The 18,194-nt window shown below is 54.6% G+C and overlaps 1 protein-coding gene across 1 annotated transcript in view; it reads right to left on the bottom strand.

Moving 5' to 3' along the window:
• Positions 1–18,194, bottom strand: part of LOC105089063 (uncharacterized) — a 130,791-nt gene that overhangs the window by 15,588 nt on the left and 97,009 nt on the right. The window contains exons 49-62 of the mRNA XM_064478760.1: positions 16,780–16,892; positions 15,571–15,652; positions 11,251–11,388; positions 9,509–9,671; positions 7,215–7,336; positions 6,508–6,648; positions 4,807–4,920; positions 4,579–4,707; positions 3,798–3,959; positions 2,413–2,577; positions 1,753–1,921; positions 1,148–1,332; positions 825–917; positions 445–649 (exon numbers count right to left, since the gene is read on the bottom strand). Of these exons, the coding sequence (XP_064334830.1) occupies positions 445–649; positions 825–917; positions 1,148–1,332; positions 1,753–1,921; positions 2,413–2,577; positions 3,798–3,959; positions 4,579–4,707; positions 4,807–4,920; positions 6,508–6,648; positions 7,215–7,336; positions 9,509–9,671; positions 11,251–11,388; positions 15,571–15,652; positions 16,780–16,892 (1,981 nt within the window). The remainder of the gene's footprint in view (positions 1–444; positions 650–824; positions 918–1,147; positions 1,333–1,752; positions 1,922–2,412; positions 2,578–3,797; positions 3,960–4,578; positions 4,708–4,806; positions 4,921–6,507; positions 6,649–7,214; positions 7,337–9,508; positions 9,672–11,250; positions 11,389–15,570; positions 15,653–16,779; positions 16,893–18,194) is intronic.

Raw genomic sequence — 18,194 nt, 5'->3', positions numbered from 1 at the left:
CCAGCACCGCCAGGAGGGCTCAGGACAGCAGCTAGTCAGTACCCAGGCAGAATCCCTAGCCCCCTGCATGGCCTCACTGGCGCTTATCATCACAGAGCCCGAAGTAGCCCCGGAATGCTACAGCGGCCAGCCTGTTAGAAATAAGGCTGTATCCCCAGAAGAAATCAGGTGGGGACTGGAGAAACTCGGGTGGCAGTCCCAAAAGAAATAAGGCAGCGGGCATGAGGGATAAGAGCTTGGAGACCTACAAGAATGAACACGTTGTACTTAAAGAGAAATACGGCAGAGGGTCCATGAGAAATAAGGCAGAGGGTCTAAATGAAGTTGGGCTGCAGGCCCACCAGAAATCAGGTGGCCTTTCTGATTGAACTAGAGCCCCCGGCCAAGTGTGAGGGGACTGGGGGCAGGGGCCCTGGGGTTGGGCATGGATTTGGGTGCACTCACGTTCCAGCTCATTCCGCAGCTGCTCCAGCCCCTCCTGCAGCCTCTCCAGGTAGAGCGGCACACGTTGTATCAGCGTCTGCCTGGCCTGGCTCTGGCCCCACAGTGTGGCCACCGCCCGGCCACTCCCCCACACGGCCCCCAGGCCCTCCCGGGACAGCCACGGAAGGGGGCCTGCTGCACTGTCCAGGGTGCCTGTCGGCTGCATCTGGGCAGGGAGATGGAGGGTCAGTGGGAGGGTCTAGAGCACAGAGAGCTCCAAAGACCGTCTTGTGTCTGAGGGGCATCCAGGATGGGCCAGAGGGGTAACCCCATACAGAGGTCCCTCCCCCCCGTCCTCCCTCACATTCTCCAAGTGTGCCCTGATGCCCAGTGCCACCCACCAGGCGCTGGAACCTTCTCACATAGGCGTCCAAGTTGCGGATCTTCTCCTCCAGCCGAGCTTGCACCTGGGACCCGAGAGCAGCAATCCGGGACTGCGGACAGAGGGACGGGCTGGGGCTCATGGGAATGAAGGACAGAACACACTTGGTGCCAGCAGTAGGGCCCAAGGATGTTTGCCACACTACTGGACGTCTGCCTCTGGTTTTCCCAGCATGGCTGGGCCCAAAGGGCTCAGGCATCCTGGCGCTGTGGCCTCTGCTAGGCGGGGTGGGGGAAGGGGTTGGGTTGGGGGGGCAGTAGGAGTAGCCTCCAGCCCTCTCACCTCCATGTGGCCCAGCAGGGTCCCCTGGCAGCCGAGTGCGGCCAAGCGGAGGCTCTGGTTGGCAGCCTGCAGGGTCAAGCGCCCCAGGGGCTGGACAGGCCGCCCACTGTCCTGGAGCAGGGCCTCTACCTCAGCCGTCCACCGGTGGGCACAGGCCCGCAGCACCACGCTCTCCTCTTGGCTCCCTGGGACCAGGACGGGACCTGCTGCTGCACCCAGGACTCATCCATCTGCCTCCCAGCTGCCTGCTCCCCCTGCACTCCACAGCCTTCTGTAGCTCCCCACTGCCCTTGGGCAGTCTCAAAGGCCCTAGATTTGAGGGTCTGCCTAAATCAACCTCCCCAACCCCCTGCAGCCTGGCTTCTTCCCTGTCCCCAGCCTCTGCCCACCTCTGTCCACACACCTGGACCTCGTCCCCCCTCCTGGCATCACAGTCAACGCAGGCGGCCACAGGGAGCAGCATCGCCTCCACGCTGCGGGTGCCGTGAAGCCCTCCCAGGGTTTCCTTTGTCTTCTAAGCTCTCAGCACCCCAATCTCTGTCCTCCCTTGGGCCAGGCTGGGGCCCTGCCCCAGCCACTGAGCCACACCAGGCCCCCCCACTCACCTTGCTCTTGGGCCACTGAGGCCTGGAGGCAGTTCGGGGCCTGGGACACCGACAGCCTCACTTTCTCGTCCCCATTGTCCACATTTCCCTCCAGCTGGATCAACCTTTGGGAAGCCGAGGTGGACACCCGGCCCAGCAGACCAAGCCTCTGAGCCTTGGGGCCACGGAGCTGGGAGGGGGAGGGCAGAGGCCTGAGTAGGGCCGGGCCCCTTCCCCTGGCCTCTGGCCCCTGCTGGCTCCAAGCCCACATATTAACATATTTAACCCTGCAATATTAATCCCACCGGGGGTAGTGTAGGTGGAATGACTACACCTCACTTTATAGGTACAGGAAACCGAGGCACAGAGGGGATGCAAGTTGCTAGCTAGGAAGAGGTTAGGCTGGGATTCAAACCCCAGCAGTCCAGTCAGTGCCTCTCAGTTATAGAAAGGGCTCATGCTGGGGCAGCAGGGGCGCTCTGTCTCAGGGCTGGGGCCTGGCCCCGGAGGGTCCCACCTACAGTTAAACTCTGGTCTCTACCCGGTGTCTGCCTGCAGTTCCAGGAGTGGCCACGAGATGGCAGGGCCGCCCAGGCAATGGTGGTCCACTGGCCAGACAGGGACAGAGGGACACCAGGGCATCTTGACATTGGGGTGGGCAGCTTCGACCCAGCCACCCACCTCTAATTCCCCAGAGAAGTCAGGCATTCGGGGCCTGCTGTGGTTGCGGAGGGTCAGGCTGAGGTGCAGGCTGTGGTCTGGGTCTGGGGCAAGGCCCAGCTGGCATTTGGAGTGTAGCAGGAGCCTACCGCCACCCAGGGTGTGCTCCCCAGAGACCAAGAGGGCCTAGAACGAGAGGGTGAGGTGTCAGTGGTCAGAGAGGTGCAGGTACACAGCGTCCTCTCCTCAACATGCCCTGGTCTCATGCTAAGACTCAAAATAGCCTCCACTTCTGCCCCAGCTTCTCCACTTGGCAGCCAGACTGACCTTAAAAAAAAGCAAATCAGACATTATCCCCCTGCTCAAAGCCTCTGCCTTCCCACTGCACTCAGAGGAGAAACCAGTCTCTGGCAGGTCTTATGGGTCTCTGTTATCTTCCTAACCTCACTTCCTTGCTCTATGAGGGCCACCCTGTGTTCCTCAAACACTGGCAGTATGCTCCTGCCACAGGGCCTTTGCACTGGCTGCTCCTGCTGCAGTTTGCATTTGTCAGCAAGGCCCCCTGCAATCCTTTGTCCACTCTCCCTGCTTCATTCCTCCACCACCTTCACCACACCTGCCTGCATATCATGCATCTTGTTTATCTTCCTCTACCCGCTGGACTGTGAGCTCCAGGAGGGCAGGCACCTGGTCTGTCCCTTTCACCATCCTTGTCCCTGCACCTAGAAGAGAGCCTGGCATAAGACCCACAGATGCTTTCTGAGGGAACGGATGAACAGATTGGGGATTGGCAAACTATGCCTCATGGGCCAAATTGCTCCCTGCCTGTTCTTGTAAATATGTTTTTATTGAGAATGGCCATACCCATTTGTTTACATATCATCTATGGTGGCTTTCATGACACAATGGCAGAGTTGAATAGTTGCAACAGAGACCATATGGTCTGCAAGACCTAAAATATTTACTATCTGGCCCTTTACAGAAAAAGTCTGTAACCCCTGGGATGGAGGGAGAGATGGGAGGATGTGGGGATGGATGGATCAGAGGGTGGGCAGATGGATGGATGCGAAGATGGAAGGAATGAAAGACCAATCAACCAGCTAACAACCCCAGGGGAAATGTTGGGGGAAGGGGTCCCAACACCTCCCCCTGACAATGATGAGGACCAGAGCAGCTTTCGTTTAGGAGTTGAGCACTCTCCCTGTGTCACGTCTTAAATCTCACATTCACTCTCTGTGCTGGAACCTCCTGTGTCTTCCATCCCTCAGACGAAACACCGGATGTTCAGAGAGGAGACAGCCCGGCCCGTGACCGCCCAGCAGCACAGGCAGAGCTGTGACCAGGTGGGCACCCTCCTCTCTCCTCCCTCCCCGGGGTCCTTGGACCCTTCCCCCAGACAGACTCACCCTGGGGAGGCGGCAGAGCCCCAGCTGCAGGGAATGGCGCAGCCAGCGAGTGTAGTCAGTCTCCACGTCTCCCCGGAAGCTCTGCGTGGCGCAGGAGGCCGTGAGGACGTGCTCCAGCCTGGCCTCTGCGCGGATCTTGTCTGGCCGGGACGGCTGGTGCCTCTGAAATGAGAAAGCACCATGGGATGGGGGCTCGTCTCATAAGAGAGGATGCCCACAGCCTGCTGCATTCGGGAGACTCTCAATGAGAGGATAACAGGTGCCAGAAACGCCACTATTAGAGCCCTGGGCAGCCTCACTGCAACATTTATGCTCCCAGCAGGGAGCCTGAGGGACCGGGCCTAAAGAGATTCAGAAGGGGCAAGGGACTTTCAGGGCTAGCTGTCCCCATCTCTCCATGGCCCTGTCCCTGCCCCAGGGTCTGCAGAGCAGCATGTGGCCCCATCAGGAGCCCCAGGCAGGTGGTTATGCTGGGGAGACCTTGACCTGACACCTCTGGGAACCTGAGCTCCCACCCCTCCCCATCCGTCCCCAGAAGCCTGCTGGCATCACTAGCTCCTTCCCTGTCTGCTCTCTGAGTGCCTGCCTCGTGCTGTGCGCCTTGCTCCAGTCAGGGAAGGATTACTGCACCCATTTCACAGATGAGGAAACCAAGGCTCACAGTGGAGAAATGAGTTGCCTAGGGTCCCCAGCACAGCTCGCACTTACCCCCAGGACCATCTGGCCCCAGAGCCAAGCACTTTCTGCAGTGGGTGGGGCCACCCCGCTCCCCAGGCCTCACCTCATATGTCAGGCTCTGCTGCACCCGGCGCCGGTCCCAGGACAGATCGAGCCACTCACTGAACACAGTCGAGGACTGTGTTAAGGCCCCACAGGCCCTGAGGGCACCCAGGCCCCAGGTTTCCTGGAGCTGACGGGGAAGAGGATGGAGTATGTGACGTGGGAGCCAGCACAGGGCCCGGAGTTAGAGAAAGCCCTGTGCCTGGCCAGCCACGCAGCCAGTGCCTACCTGCCCCGGGGAGGCGGCCAGGCAAGCATCCCAGATGGTGCTGTGCGCCAACGACCTGTTGGCCCAGGTGAGCTGCACAGTCACAGGCTGCCCTCCGTTCCAGGCAAGCTGCACCTGCGTGGAAATAGGGCCGGTAGCAGGGGGAGGGGAGAGGCAGGGTGGAGGAGAGGCTGATGCCCCCATCTGTGTGTGGGGGGTGGAGGTGGGTAAGAGGGTGGGGGGGATAGAAAGGCTGGTGGGAGGGGGCGTGGGGAGGGTGGAGAAGCTAATGTGCCCTTGCCCACCCCTCCAGGGGACTGAAGGGGTGTGGGGGGAGCAGAGACACCGCCCCCTTCTCCCGCTCTTGTCTGCAAGAGCTCAGAACCACGCTCAGCCCAGGAGGCTAGAAGTGTTTGATGGAAAGCTCCTCATTCTCAACATCCAGACTTGTCACTTCCCAAGACAGAATGAAATCTGAGCCCCTCACTGGGGCCCATGGGGCTGCTATGGACTAACTTGTGTCCCCCCCTAGAAATTCCTATGTTGAAGCCCCAATCCCCAGTGTGATGGCATTAAGACGTAGGGCCAGTTAGGAGCTGGTTAGGTTTAGATTGGGTGGGGGGAGGTCAGGACGAGATTAGTGTCTTTATAAGAAGGAACCCCAGAAAGCTCTCTCTCTGGCATGTGAGGACACAGTCAGAGGGCGGCAAGCCAGGAAGAGGTTTCTCACCAGAACCTGACTGTGCTGGCACCTTGATCTTGGACTCTAGCCTCTAGAAGTGTGAGAAACAGACGTCTGTGGTTTACACAACCCATCCTGTAGTATTTTGCCATGGCAGCCTGAGCTAAGACAGGGCCCTGCCCAGTCTGCCCCGCTTACCCGACCTCACCTCCTTTGTCACCTGCCCCACCCCGTCACTTTTGTTCTGGTCGTAATCACCTCTGGCTCTTCCCGAAGCACCCAGCCTGCTCCCATCTCAGGGCCTTTGCACTTGCTCTTTCTTCTGCCTGGACTGCAGCTGTTCCTCCAGCTTGCCACAGGCGGCTCCTCCTCTTCCACAGGTCCTCAGCTGACCAGCCACCTCCTCCAGGAAGCCCTTACTGACCACCTCATCTAAAGCAGCCACCACCCCCCCCCCCAATTATTCTCTCTCTTAGCATCCTCCTTACTTTCTTCATGGTGCTTATCACAACATTAATTTTGTAGTCATTCATTTGCTTGAGTTTTGGTCTTTTTGCCTGTTTTGCCTGGCACACACTGGCCTGCTCTCTCCCATTTCACAGAAGGAAAAAACTGAGGCTCAGAGAGGTGCTGTGAGCTGCCCACAGCCTCCCAGTTAGATGCAGAGCCCAGCGCCCTGCTCCAACCCCAGCAGTTACTGACTAAACAAACAAGCACATAAATGATGAATTAGACGTGCTTGTAAGCTGTTCCCCCCACTGCCACGTGAGCTCCATCCATGCAGGGACTGTGTCTGTGCTTCAGCGGTGCCTGGCACACAGTTGGTGCTTAATAAGAGATCAGTGAAGAAAGGAAGGAAGGACCCCCGAGGGTCCCAAGCTTCGGGAATCTGATTCCAGAGGCATCCTTGTCACTGATGAGCACACAGTATCCTCTTCCCCTGCACATGGTCCCAGATGCCCCACCCATGGGCTCAGCCATGCAGCTCACAGACCCCCAAGACTCCGACACCAAGGGCCGCCAGGATGCTCCCTGCTCACCTGCCGGCTCTGCCTGCCGCCCCTGCTCTCAGCAAGGCCACTGGCCTCAGCACGCCGCCAGGAGAGGTTGAAGGGGTGAGCCACAGCCAGGCGGGCGGCCAGCGCGCCCCTCCCCAGCCGCAGAGAGGAGGAGAGCGCCACCTGGGGAGGGGACAGGCTGAGAGGCTGGCCCCTTCCTGACCCAGGGCAGACAACGTTCTCCATCAAGGCCTTGGGTGTGAGGGCCGCTGGCTCTGAGCACAAGGCTCCAGCCCTGTGGGAGCCCCTCCAAGGGCTTCAGACCATTTTGCAAAGGAGTAACTTGAGGCTTGCAGAGGAGCCAAAGGGGATAAGCCTGTGACAAAGATGGGACTGGGGGGACACGTGGTGGCGAAGGAAAGAGGCACTGGAGGCATTTCATGGGTTCAAAACCCAGCCCTGCCTTCCAGGAGGTGCGTGACTCTGGGCAAGTCACCGTGCCTCTCTGAGCTTCCCTCTCAGCTTCTAGAAATGGGGCTGACGTGCCTGGCACATGAGAGGCCTTCGGTACAGGTCAGCCTTGGGTCTTCCTGTTATTACTCAGGTGGTTTGGGACCCAAGGACCCTCCCTCCACCCAGGGACTTTCCTGTGGTCCCCTGGGGACCAAGCCCTGCCAGGTTGACCCAGTTGTCCAGCTCAGGCTGCAGAGTGGGAGTCCTGGGTCTCCTTCCAGCCCCGGCATGCCTACCTGGTCCTCGCCATCCCAGCCCACGACCAGCGCATCCTGGTGGCCACGTCGAGAATGCTCGCAGGACAGGCGGAGGCTGCAACGCCGCGGCAGGGAGAAGGGCAGCGCGTGGGTGAGCTCCGCTGGGTGGGGGGACACAGGGAGGGGCAGGCGCATGAGCTGAGGACATCAGCTTGAGATGGAGAGGGGGCAGGTGACTCTGAGCTGACACAGGTACCAACTCAGGGAGGGGACCATTTGGGGGCCGCATGCTGAGGTAACCTGCACAAAATTCAGAAGCTCCACCCTCACTTTGTCCCTGTACCACTCAACATTGTCCCTCGATGTCCCTGTGAGAGCCCCAAATCTCCACACCTATGAGGCCTCATACTTCCTCCATCAGGAGGTGGAATTTGTTCCCCTGGCCCTTGAACCTGGGCTGGCCTTGTGATTAGCTTCTGGAATTGGGTGAAGTTGACACCGCCAACCCCCAGTCCAGGACTTAAGAGCCCTACTGGCTCTCGGGGACCTCTGCCCAGCCACCACGAGAACAAACCCAGACTGGCCTGCCAGATGGTGACGCCACACAGAACAGCACCTGGACATTTCAGCCAAGGCTGTCCTAGACCAGCTGACAGATCGCCAGCCCCCAAACAAGTTAGAAGGCCCAGCCAAGACCAGTACACCACCTACCCAACTTGGGGCTGACCTTGATGCTTGAGTAAGACCAGAAAAGCTGCCCAGCTGACCCCTAGGCTCAGGAGCAATGATGAGTTTTGAGATATTTGTTACACAGCAACAGCTGACTGATACAGTCCCCTACCTATGCCACTCTCAGGTCCCTGACACAGTTACCCAGGCCCCTTGGGATGCCCCACACCCACCTGGCCACACTTTGCTGTCTTCTGCTCTCATTCCACCTTGGGGTGTGACACTGGTGGTACCCCTGTAGCTGAGACCTCACAGCAGATAGTCTCCTTGCCCTAGATTTTCTTCCTTCATCCCCTAGGGCTGAGTCCAGCTGCCCTGACCTCCTGTACCACCTCACCCCACTTTGTGAAGCCACCAACTGGTCCCACCTTCCTAGACCCCCACCCCAGAGCAAGAGTCCACTCAAGACCCCATTGCAGACACCCTGGTGCCCTCTGAGCCTCCTAGAAAGGGTGCTTCCAGTCCCTGTACAGACTCTGGGAAGCTGTGCCCAGAGACAGTGGCACTAACTGGTTTTCAAGGTGTCATCCTGTCATCAGCCCAGGGAACGCTGACCACGCTTATGTACCCCCCCCCAACACCTCCTGATCTGCCACCTCCTTCACTCTGTAACCACACAGCAGGGTCCATGAGCTGCTCAGCCCACCCCTGGGCCCCCTGAGTGTGCACACACACACACACACCCTTGGCAAGCTAAGGATCATCTCATTTCCTCTGCCTTTTAGGGCACACGGGTGGCAATTGTGACCCTGGGGAATTCCACTGGGCTACCCAGTAAGCCGTGTGCTGTGCCTCCCATTTGGCAGGCCAGCAGGTCAGGCTTTGCTCTGTGTAAGGGGCCTCCTCCAACACAAAGTGACAGTCTGAGCGTCTGCACAGCCCCTTCTTGGGGGGCTGTTTCCTGGAGAACCTCAAAGGTCACAGGTGCCACTGTGGGAGGCCCCATGGGACAGCACTCACCTCCACTGCCAGCCTTTAGTCCGTCAGCCTCAGCTCCGAAATTCCACTGAGGATGCTCGGGGTTGCCACCACTTCCACACGCTAGCCCGGCCCTCTGGTCTTATCACACTCAGGTAAAACCCAAACACCTCGTCAGGGGCTGAGAACCTGTGTGACCTGGATCCCTCGACCTCTCCTGGCTCATTTCCCCACTTCTCTTCCCTTCTGTCCTCTCCAGCCCCACTGGCCTCACTGCTGTTGCTCCAGCCATGAAGCTCATTCCCACCCCAGGGCCTTTGCACCTACTGTCCTTCCTGCTTGCAATGTCTCTCTCTTCAGAGCTCCACCACAGCCAGCTCCTTCCTGTCATGAATGTCACCTCCTGAGATAGGTGACACCACCCCACCTGGGGGAGACCCATGCCCCCAAACCAGACCCCATTTGTTTTCACAGCCCTTCTCGTTTGTGGAAACACCCTGACATTCTTGCTCAGTGCATGTCTCTGCTCACTGCCTTCCTCCCTGCGGGTGGTGACCTGGACCATCTTACTTCCTGATAGATTCTTAGTGTCTGGAACAGCTCCTGGGACAAGCAGATGCTCAGTGATGGTACTGTGAATGAGCAGGTGAACAGGCCACCCCTGCTAGCACCCCTGGGACACTCACCCTGCAGGCCGAGAGTCCTGGTGGGCTTGAGGAAGGGCCCAGAGAGGCTCACATTGAGGGCCACCTCCTGGCTGTCCCACAGCACCATGTGGTGCAGGACGCAGGTGCCACGGGCTCGCTCGTATGAGGTCTGCAGGACCAGCTCCCCAGGGAGAGTGCTGAGCTGGAAGAGGAAGATGGAGCTGGGTTACCGGGAGCCTAGCCCACGTTCCCGCTTAGGGTAAGAAAGGAGAGAAGCGCTCAGGAGAGAAAACACAAGGAACGTCTATGGAGCTTAATGGCTTACTAGGCTGGGCAGATAATGTAATGGAGGAGTGCGTGGGAGTGGAAGGGGTGCGACAAACAGGAGACTGACGCCCCCTGTAAAGAGGACAGCTACCTCTCAGCTCCACAATTCTGAGCTGTGTGGCCTTAGGCCAGTTTCCTAACCTCTCTGAGCCCCAGTTTCCTTGTCTATAAAATGGGGTAAGAATAACAGTGTCAATGGTGAGATAACGGGAGTGGTGTGCTCAGCTGAGGGGTAGACCCCTGGAGGGTGCCATGTGGGCGCCACTGCCATTGGTAGTAGGAGTTCGTAAACCTTTAAGTGAGCAGGTAGTACATTCCTGCCCCAGTGCTGGGCGTCAGGGTAGAAAGGTAACCAAGACTGGTTCTGGTCCCTCAAGGTTTCCCCAGCTGGTGGGGAGAGTCACAGAGACAGAAATGGTGAGACAAGATGACAAGAATAGTTAAGGGACCAAGGAACACAGAGAAAGAAGTCGGTGGACAAAGCAGGGAAGGGCATTCTAGGCACAAGGAACAGCCTGTGCAAAGGCTCAGCAAAGGGTACTCTCCCTGCCGGTGGGTGCCACAGGTGGAGGGTGGCTCAAGGGCACTGTAGGGGGACGCTTGTGGGGAGGAGAAGAGGGGTTCACTCTTAAAAGTCTCTAAAAACCCATCGCTACTGCCCCCACCTTGGTCCAAGACACTGTCATTCTTGCCCTCCTTGCTGGCTTCCTCCTGCCCTCTGTAGGCCCCTCTCCACAGAGCAGCCAGAGGAATCTGAAAGCATCTCTTGGTTCAAGTCCTCAAAAGGCCTCCAATTTCAGAGAGAATAAACTCCAAACTAGCCTCTGTGGCCTGACACGCCCTGCATGACTGGACTCCCACCACGGCCTACTGTTTCCCCCCACCCACTCTGCTCTAGCCCAGTGGCCATTCCTCAAACAGGCCAAATTCATCCCTGCCCCAGGCCCTTTGCACATCTTGGTCTCTCTGCCTGGAATGCCCTTTCACCAGATTTTCAAATGGCTGATACTTGCTTGTGATCTGGGGCTAGCTCAAATGTCACCTCCTCAGTGGGGCCTTCCCTGGACATGTAAATAACTCCCTGTAATTCCCACTCATATCACTCCATTGTGGTTGTTTTGTTTTTTTTTAAATAGTATGTATTGCCATCTGGTATATTTTTTATTTGACTTTTTCCCCAATCTTCCCAAGACTGTACACTTGATGAGAGAAAGGATTCATCAATCCTGTTCTAGGCAACATTCCCAGCTTCTGGAACAGTGCCTGGCCGGAAAAAATAGCAATAGGAAGGAAGGACATACGGACATTGAAATCAGCTGAGAATCCATTCCAGTAAATTTTGCCTACTTCACAGCCCGTGCTGCACGAGGTCCTCCCAGGAACCAGGACAATTCCTCTCTCCTCAAAGGGCCGCCCCAGGAGCCCTCCAGCCTGCCCTGGCCTCCTCCACGCACCTGGGGGAAGGTCTGTTCCAGCTTGATGATGTTGGCGAGACGGTTCTTAGCAGCCACCAGCCTGGTGCTGACGTGGAAGTGTCGCTTCTCCACCACCAAGACAAACGTGCTCTCGGCTCCACCCTCAGAGTATCGTAGCTGGGTCAGAAGAAAAGCCAGTCAGATCTCCTCATCCAGGTCTCTGGTGGAACATTCAGGAAGATGCTGGCTCTGCCTGCCCAAGCCCACAGCTCCCTGGACAGGATGAACTCTGATGACACAAGGGTCCAGAACCTCAGTTCAGATCACCAGGTGTGGCCATGACAAAAATCTCCCCCTGCCCTTCATGCTTAATGCTGACTTGAACGTAGCTACCCATCTGGGGCCAGCAGGCAAGAATTCTAGTTGTATTACCACTACAGACAGCAGGGGGCGGCCTAGCACAGGGGACAATGCAAAGGCATTGCACCAAACAGACCAGGGCTCCAATTCCAGCTCCACCGGGTGTGGGGTGAATGAACCCTGGCTAGTTCCTCAACCACCTGAGCCTCCACTTTCTAACCTCATAAACTGGGATAATGATACCTACTTTATTAATAGGTTGGTATGAAAACCATATGAAATAATGTGCTAACTTCCAGGCTGGCTGAAGAGCAGAATCACTCTGGACACTTGCTAAAAATATAGATGCTGGGCCTCCCCCTAAGCCCTGGAAAAACAGAACCTCTGGGAACAGGGTCAAGTATTACTAAGAGCTCCCCAGAAGCACCGCTCTCCGAGTGAGCCCCCTGTCAAAGCTGCTCAGCCCGAATCTCATCTTTCACAAACCATCTGACAGATTTAAACGGAGGATTTTCACAAAACAACTGCGTGGACCCTGCAAAACTGTCAATGAAGGAAGTCTTCCTGAAGGTGATTAATGATAATGAAATGTTTGGCGGGGGGTGGATATCAGTATCTGCGATTTACTCTGAAGTGCATCAAAAATTAAGAAGGATAGAGAGCGAGGTGAGAAAGCAACTAGAGAGAAATACGAATGAGAAAATCTAGGTGATGGGTATGGGGGGGTTCACTACAAAATTAATTTTGCAGCACCTGAAAAGTTTAATACAAGGTTGGAGAGGGGAAAAAAAAGGTAGGCAGTGGGAGGAGAATTTCTAGAACAGGGGCCAGTCTTTGGGTCAAATTTGGCCCCTGCCTGATTTTGTAAAGAAGAGTTTTACTGGAACACAGCCACGCCCATTGGCACATTGCTGCTTTCTATTACAACGCAGAGATGAGTAGTTCGCAACAGAGACAGTATTGGGGGTAAAGGCTAAAATATTTACTCTCTGGCCCATGACAGGAACCTCTGTTCTAGATTAAGAAAGTAAAGAGACATGGCATCTAAATACTCTGGGTGATCTTGGACTGCATCCTGCATTTAAAACAAACAAAACAAATCTTAGCAATGATCTCCTAGGGCAGTCTACCCAGGCAATATAAATAAGAGCAAAAATAAACAAATGGGACCTAATTAAACTTATAAGCATTTGCACAGCAAAGGAAACCATAAGCAAAATAAAACGACAACCTGTGGAATGGGGGAAAATATTTGCAAATGATGCAACTGACAAAGGCTTAATTTCCAGAATATGTAAACAGCTTATACAGCTTAAGAACAAAAAACCAAACAACCCAATCCAAAAATGGGCAGAAGACCTCAACAAGCAATTCTCCAATGAAGACATAAAAATAGCCAAGAGGCACATGAAAAAAATGCTCAATATTGCTAGTTATCAGAGAAATGCAAATCAAAATTACAATAAGGTATCACCTCACACCAGTCAGAATGGCCATCATTCAAAAGCCCATGAATGATAAATGCTAGAGAGGGTGTGGAGAAAAGGGAACCCTCCTACACTGTTGGTGGGAATGTAGTTTAGTGCAACCATTATGGAAAAAAGTATGGAGATTCCTCAAAAAACTAAAAATAGACCTATCAGCAATCCCACTTCTGGGTACATATCCAGAGGGAACCCTAATTCAGAAAGATACATGCACCCCAATGTTCATAGCAGCACTATACACAACAGCCAAGACATGGTAGCAACCTAAATGTCTATCAACAGATGACTGGATAAAGAAGCTGTGGCATATTTATACACTGGAATACTACTCAGTCATAAAAAAGAATAAAAATAATGTCATTTGCGGCAACATAGATGGACCTAGAGATTGTCATTGTAAGAGAAGTCAGCCAGAAAGAGAAAGAAAAATATCTTACGATATCATTCATATGTGGAATCTAAAAAAAAAGGGACACTATGAACTCATCTACAAAACAGAAACAGACTCATAGATATAGTAAACAATTTTATGGTTACTGAGGGAAGGGGGTGAGGAAGGCATAAATTTGGGGGTTTGAGATTTGCAAATGTTAGCCACTATATATAAAAACAGATTTTAAAAAGTTTCTTCTGTATAGCATAGGGAACTATATATTCAATATCTTGTAATAACCTTTAACAAAAAAATATGAAAACATATGTTTAAGTATAAAATCTGTATTGTGGGGATGGTTTCACAGGTGTATACTTACCTCCAAACTCTTCAAGTTGTGCATATTAAATATGTACAGCTTTTTATGTGTTGACCATACCTCAATTAAGTGATTTTTTTAATTAAAAATATGAAAACAAATACATGTACATATATGCATGACTAGGACACTGTGCTGTACGCCAGAAACTGACACATTGTAATTGACTACACTTCAATTAAAAAAAAAAAAAAAAAAGCTCGAAAGAGCATTATTGCAAAAGAAGAATTATTGCAACAACTGGGAAATTTTATTACAGACTCTGTATTAGATAACAGTATTACGTCACATGTTAAATTTCCTGAATTTTGTCAGTCTATTGTGTTATACAAGAAAACACCCCTGTTATAGGAAACACTAGCTGAAGTATTTAGGAGTAATGAGGTATGACTTCTCCAGGAACATCTCAATATTAACCCACAATAATACAGAAGAAATATGTATGTGTACAAATAAAAGTATACAACATATGTAAGTATCAACAGGAAGATACAGCAAACTATGAACAACTGGTGATGTAAGATAAATAAATAGCAGGTATGCGTGTACTGCAGGATGACTATAGTTAACTCTGCTGAATAGTATATTTGAAAGTTAAGAGAGTAGATTCTAAGAGTTATCACAAGGAAGAAAAAGATTTTTTTATATATCTCTGTGAGATGTTGGATGTTAACTAAACTTTCTGTGGTCAGTTCACAATACAGGTAAGTCAGATCAGTAAGCTGTATGCCTGAAGCCTTTATAGGGCTGTATGTCAATTATATCTCAACAAAACTGGAAAAAAAAAAAACCCAGTTCGTAAGTTCACTGTCTTACAGGAACTTTTCTATAGGTTGGAAATTATTCAAAATAAAGACCGGGGGAAAACTAAGAGGTTCTCTGAATGATTGCACAGTGAAGTCTAGGGAGCACAGAGGTGGTGGGTGAACATGCCGGTACAGGGCCCGGCACACAGTAGGTGCTCTATAAAGAAAGACAGCCTGGGACAGGGCAGGCAGGGCTTTTAACAAACTGGGTGGCTGGTGGGATAATGAAGTGACCAGTCGGTGAGTGTAATCACTCAGTCATCTACTCACCCAGTCATTCATTCATTCATTCACTCACCATCTTTCACTGGGCACCTACTATGTGCTGGGCCCTGTGCCAGGTGCTGGGCACACCCTCCAAGATCTCCTGACTTGGGCGAGAGGGGCAGACAAAAATAAACAACAGCTTCACAGAGGGAGGGGGGACCCCAGCCTGGGTCTCACAGGCCCTCCTGCTTCCCCCTAGTACCCCTAGATGCCACATGCACAGCACAGATGCATCGATGAGGGATTCCTGGGGGTTCCAGGTGAAAACGGGATTCGCAGACAAGGGCAGGAAGACAGAGACCCTGGGCCCTGGGCAGGCAGATGGGACACCTGGGAGGTGATGCTGGCTCAGCTCAAAAGGCCCGTGTCATCCGATCTGGCAGCCAGGAGCATGCCAGGCCGGGTGAGGCAGTGCCAGGTGCCAGGCACTGGGTGGGCAAGCCTCCCCCGACTCCTGAGGGTGTCGTGGGCCCGGCTGGGGGCTGCAGGGGGCTGGCCCAGGAATGTAAACCTGGGCCTGTTTGGGAAAGCTGGAGCCAGGGGTATCAGAGGGTGGCCCACAGGGGCCTGCTGCAGGCCGGCAGACAGATGTGGATGTGTTAACACTCCCTGTGGCCCCCCCACCCCCAGCCTCGGGCAGGGCATCTGGAACCAGTTAGGAGCTCAGGGGTGGCGGGACACAGTTACCTTGGCAGAGGCCGAGGCTCTGCTGGGGCAGCCACCTAGGAGGATGGGGAGGTGATGCTGGGCCGAGAGCTGCAGCTCTTTGCTGGAAAGAAGAAAAAAGCATGAGAGGCCTGGCATGAGGGCCCCTGTCCAGGGCCGGGTCATACCAAGCCAACCTCCCCAGCAGAGGCTTGGAGATCCGGGAACACAGCAGCAGCTGGACGAAAGGTCATTCCCACGCCCTGAGGCCGGAGGGCCGTGGGGCTAAGTGGTTAAGGCTGGAGCCTGGCACCAGGTGACCTGTGTTTGAATCCCAGCTCAGCCTCTGCCTTTCTGGCACACTGGGCAAGTGCCTCAGGTGCAGTCTCCAAGCCTCAGCTTCCCCTTCAGTACAGGGGCCAGGGCAGTACCTACCAATGGCCACCTCGGGTTTGGTCAATGGGAACTTCAGCAGGATCTGGAGGGTGGGATTTAAACCTGGGCTCCCTCCCGGCAGCCCTGTGCACACAGCACCGCTCCCTGGATCCTTCAGGCCGGGTGCTCACAGCTCCCCACTGCTGCTAGCCCCGGGTGCTGTCCCATCCTGATGGTTCCCCTACCCCAGGGTGTCTCAACATCAGCATGGCTGACATCCCAGGTCACGTGATTCATCGTTTTGGGCTGACCTGTGCATGTACGAAGCACCTCTGGCCCCTGCCCATTAGAAGCCAGGAGCACCCTCTGCCCAGTTGTAACAACCAGACATTTCCCCAGGCATCACCAAATGCCCCTGGGTGGGCACACTTGCCCCTAGGTGAGAACCACTAGTCTAAAACTGTAACAGGTGGCTTACTCATCTTCAATGACCTGGTACGTATGCTGGAATCTGGTGACCCACCCGACTTCATCTGAATGTAAGACGCCCAATCCCTGAGCCAGGCGCCCAGTAGGTCCCCACACTCAAGGGCCGTAATAGTTATGAATACGTATTTGAGGCCTGGAATGCATTTAGTTGTGAGACTAAGAACTCCACATGGATGTCCTGCCCCCAGAGATTGAAGTTATTTTCTTAGCTGTGTGACCTTGGGCAAGTCACTTGGCCTCTCTGAGCCTCCCCTTCCACATCGGTGCAGTGGGGCTGTGGGGAAGATTCAAGGAGGTGCTGTGGGTTGGGGATAGGGGTGCTCAGCTGAAGTCTCCCTCACCTGTTCCTCTCCTTTCAGGACCCCCAAAGTGTAGAGAACCCCTTACCTGAGCACCTGGTTCTGGCCACGGACATGGAGGACCAGGTTGGCTTGAGAATCACAGATCAGCTGCAGGGAGGAACTCATCTCCTCCTCTGCCCAGAGCTGCCAAAACAGGAGCTGAAGAGGGAGCAGATCGGGGGGCTGTGAGGCATCGGGAGGGGCCCAAGGACGCTCACAGGCCAGGCCACGACCTGCAACCCCAGTACCTCCCCGTGCCCCGAGCCCAGCAGGGTATGACAGCCCCTCAGCAGGCCTGGCCCCATCTAATAACCTCTTGGATGGTGAAGACCCGTGCACAGGCCTGGGTCTGTCCCTCACTGCAGCCCAGGTGGCCCACTGTGGGCCCCCAACACAGACCTGCACCCCAGGCATCAGCAAAGAACAACCTCCCCGTGGGTCTCACCACCTGGCCCTGAGTCCAGGAAGAGGGGATTCAGATGAAGTGGGGGAGAGGGAAGTTGGGGGCGCTCAGTCGCGGGTTATAGTAACACCAGCTCTGCATGAAGAGTGACCTCCTGGCCCCGGGGGCCTCCGCATGGCCGAGTGGAGTGAGGGGCAGGGGGATGGCTGGATAATCCAAAACAGGAGGTTGAGAAAGACGTTCTAGAATGTGCTCTGTGACTCGCGGGGTAGTGGGAGGGCCCAGCCAAGCAGGGTGAGTTCACTCCAAGTGACAGTGGCTAGGGCAAAGCCCCGGGCAGTGGGGGCCACAGCTGATTCCCCTTCTCAGAGGTGGGGAGGCCAGCATCTCAGGGGAAGACCCAGAACCAAGCCAGAGTCCCTATTTCAATGCCTACTTGCTCTGTGACCTTGGGCAGGTCACTTCAGCTGTCGTGTGTGACCCAGAGATGATGATGGTGGTGGTGGTGGTGGTGGTGGTTACAGTGACCATCATCAGCACCATCACCAGAGCAGCAAAAGCTTCTAAAGCATCTGCTCTAGGCCACGCACCAGCCCAGGTGCATCAGTGGTGTTAACTCATCCCGTCCTCACAATCCCCACGTGATCAGTACAGTTATGAGCCTCATTTCACAGTCAGTACAATTATGAGCGTCATTTCACAGATGAGGAGACTGAGGGCACAGAGAGGCTAAGGAATTTGCCCAAGGCCACACAGCCAGCAAGTGCAGAGCTGGGACTGACCTCTGGAGATGGCGTCAGTAACAACTGAGCTGCTCTGTCCCTCGCTGGGGAGCAGAGCACACAGTAGGCACTCTACAAATGGAAGCTGGGCTTTGATTCTGATTAAAGAGTGAAATAGTGGGAAAGCACACAGGACCGGGAGCCAGAACACAGGGCTGCAGGGGGCCAGTCCACACCAGCCCCACAGCTGGGAATACAGAGGTTGCTCAGCAGACACTGCTCACAACTGTTATTAACAATAAAACCTTTACAAACTGTAAAGTGATGGAGAGACAC

Source organism: Camelus dromedarius, chromosome 24 (genome assembly GCF_036321535.1).
Source record: "Camelus dromedarius isolate mCamDro1 chromosome 24, mCamDro1.pat, whole genome shotgun sequence".
NCBI lineage: Eukaryota > Metazoa > Chordata > Mammalia > Artiodactyla > Camelidae > Camelus > Camelus dromedarius.
This window is presented reverse-complemented; position numbering and strand designations above follow the sequence as displayed.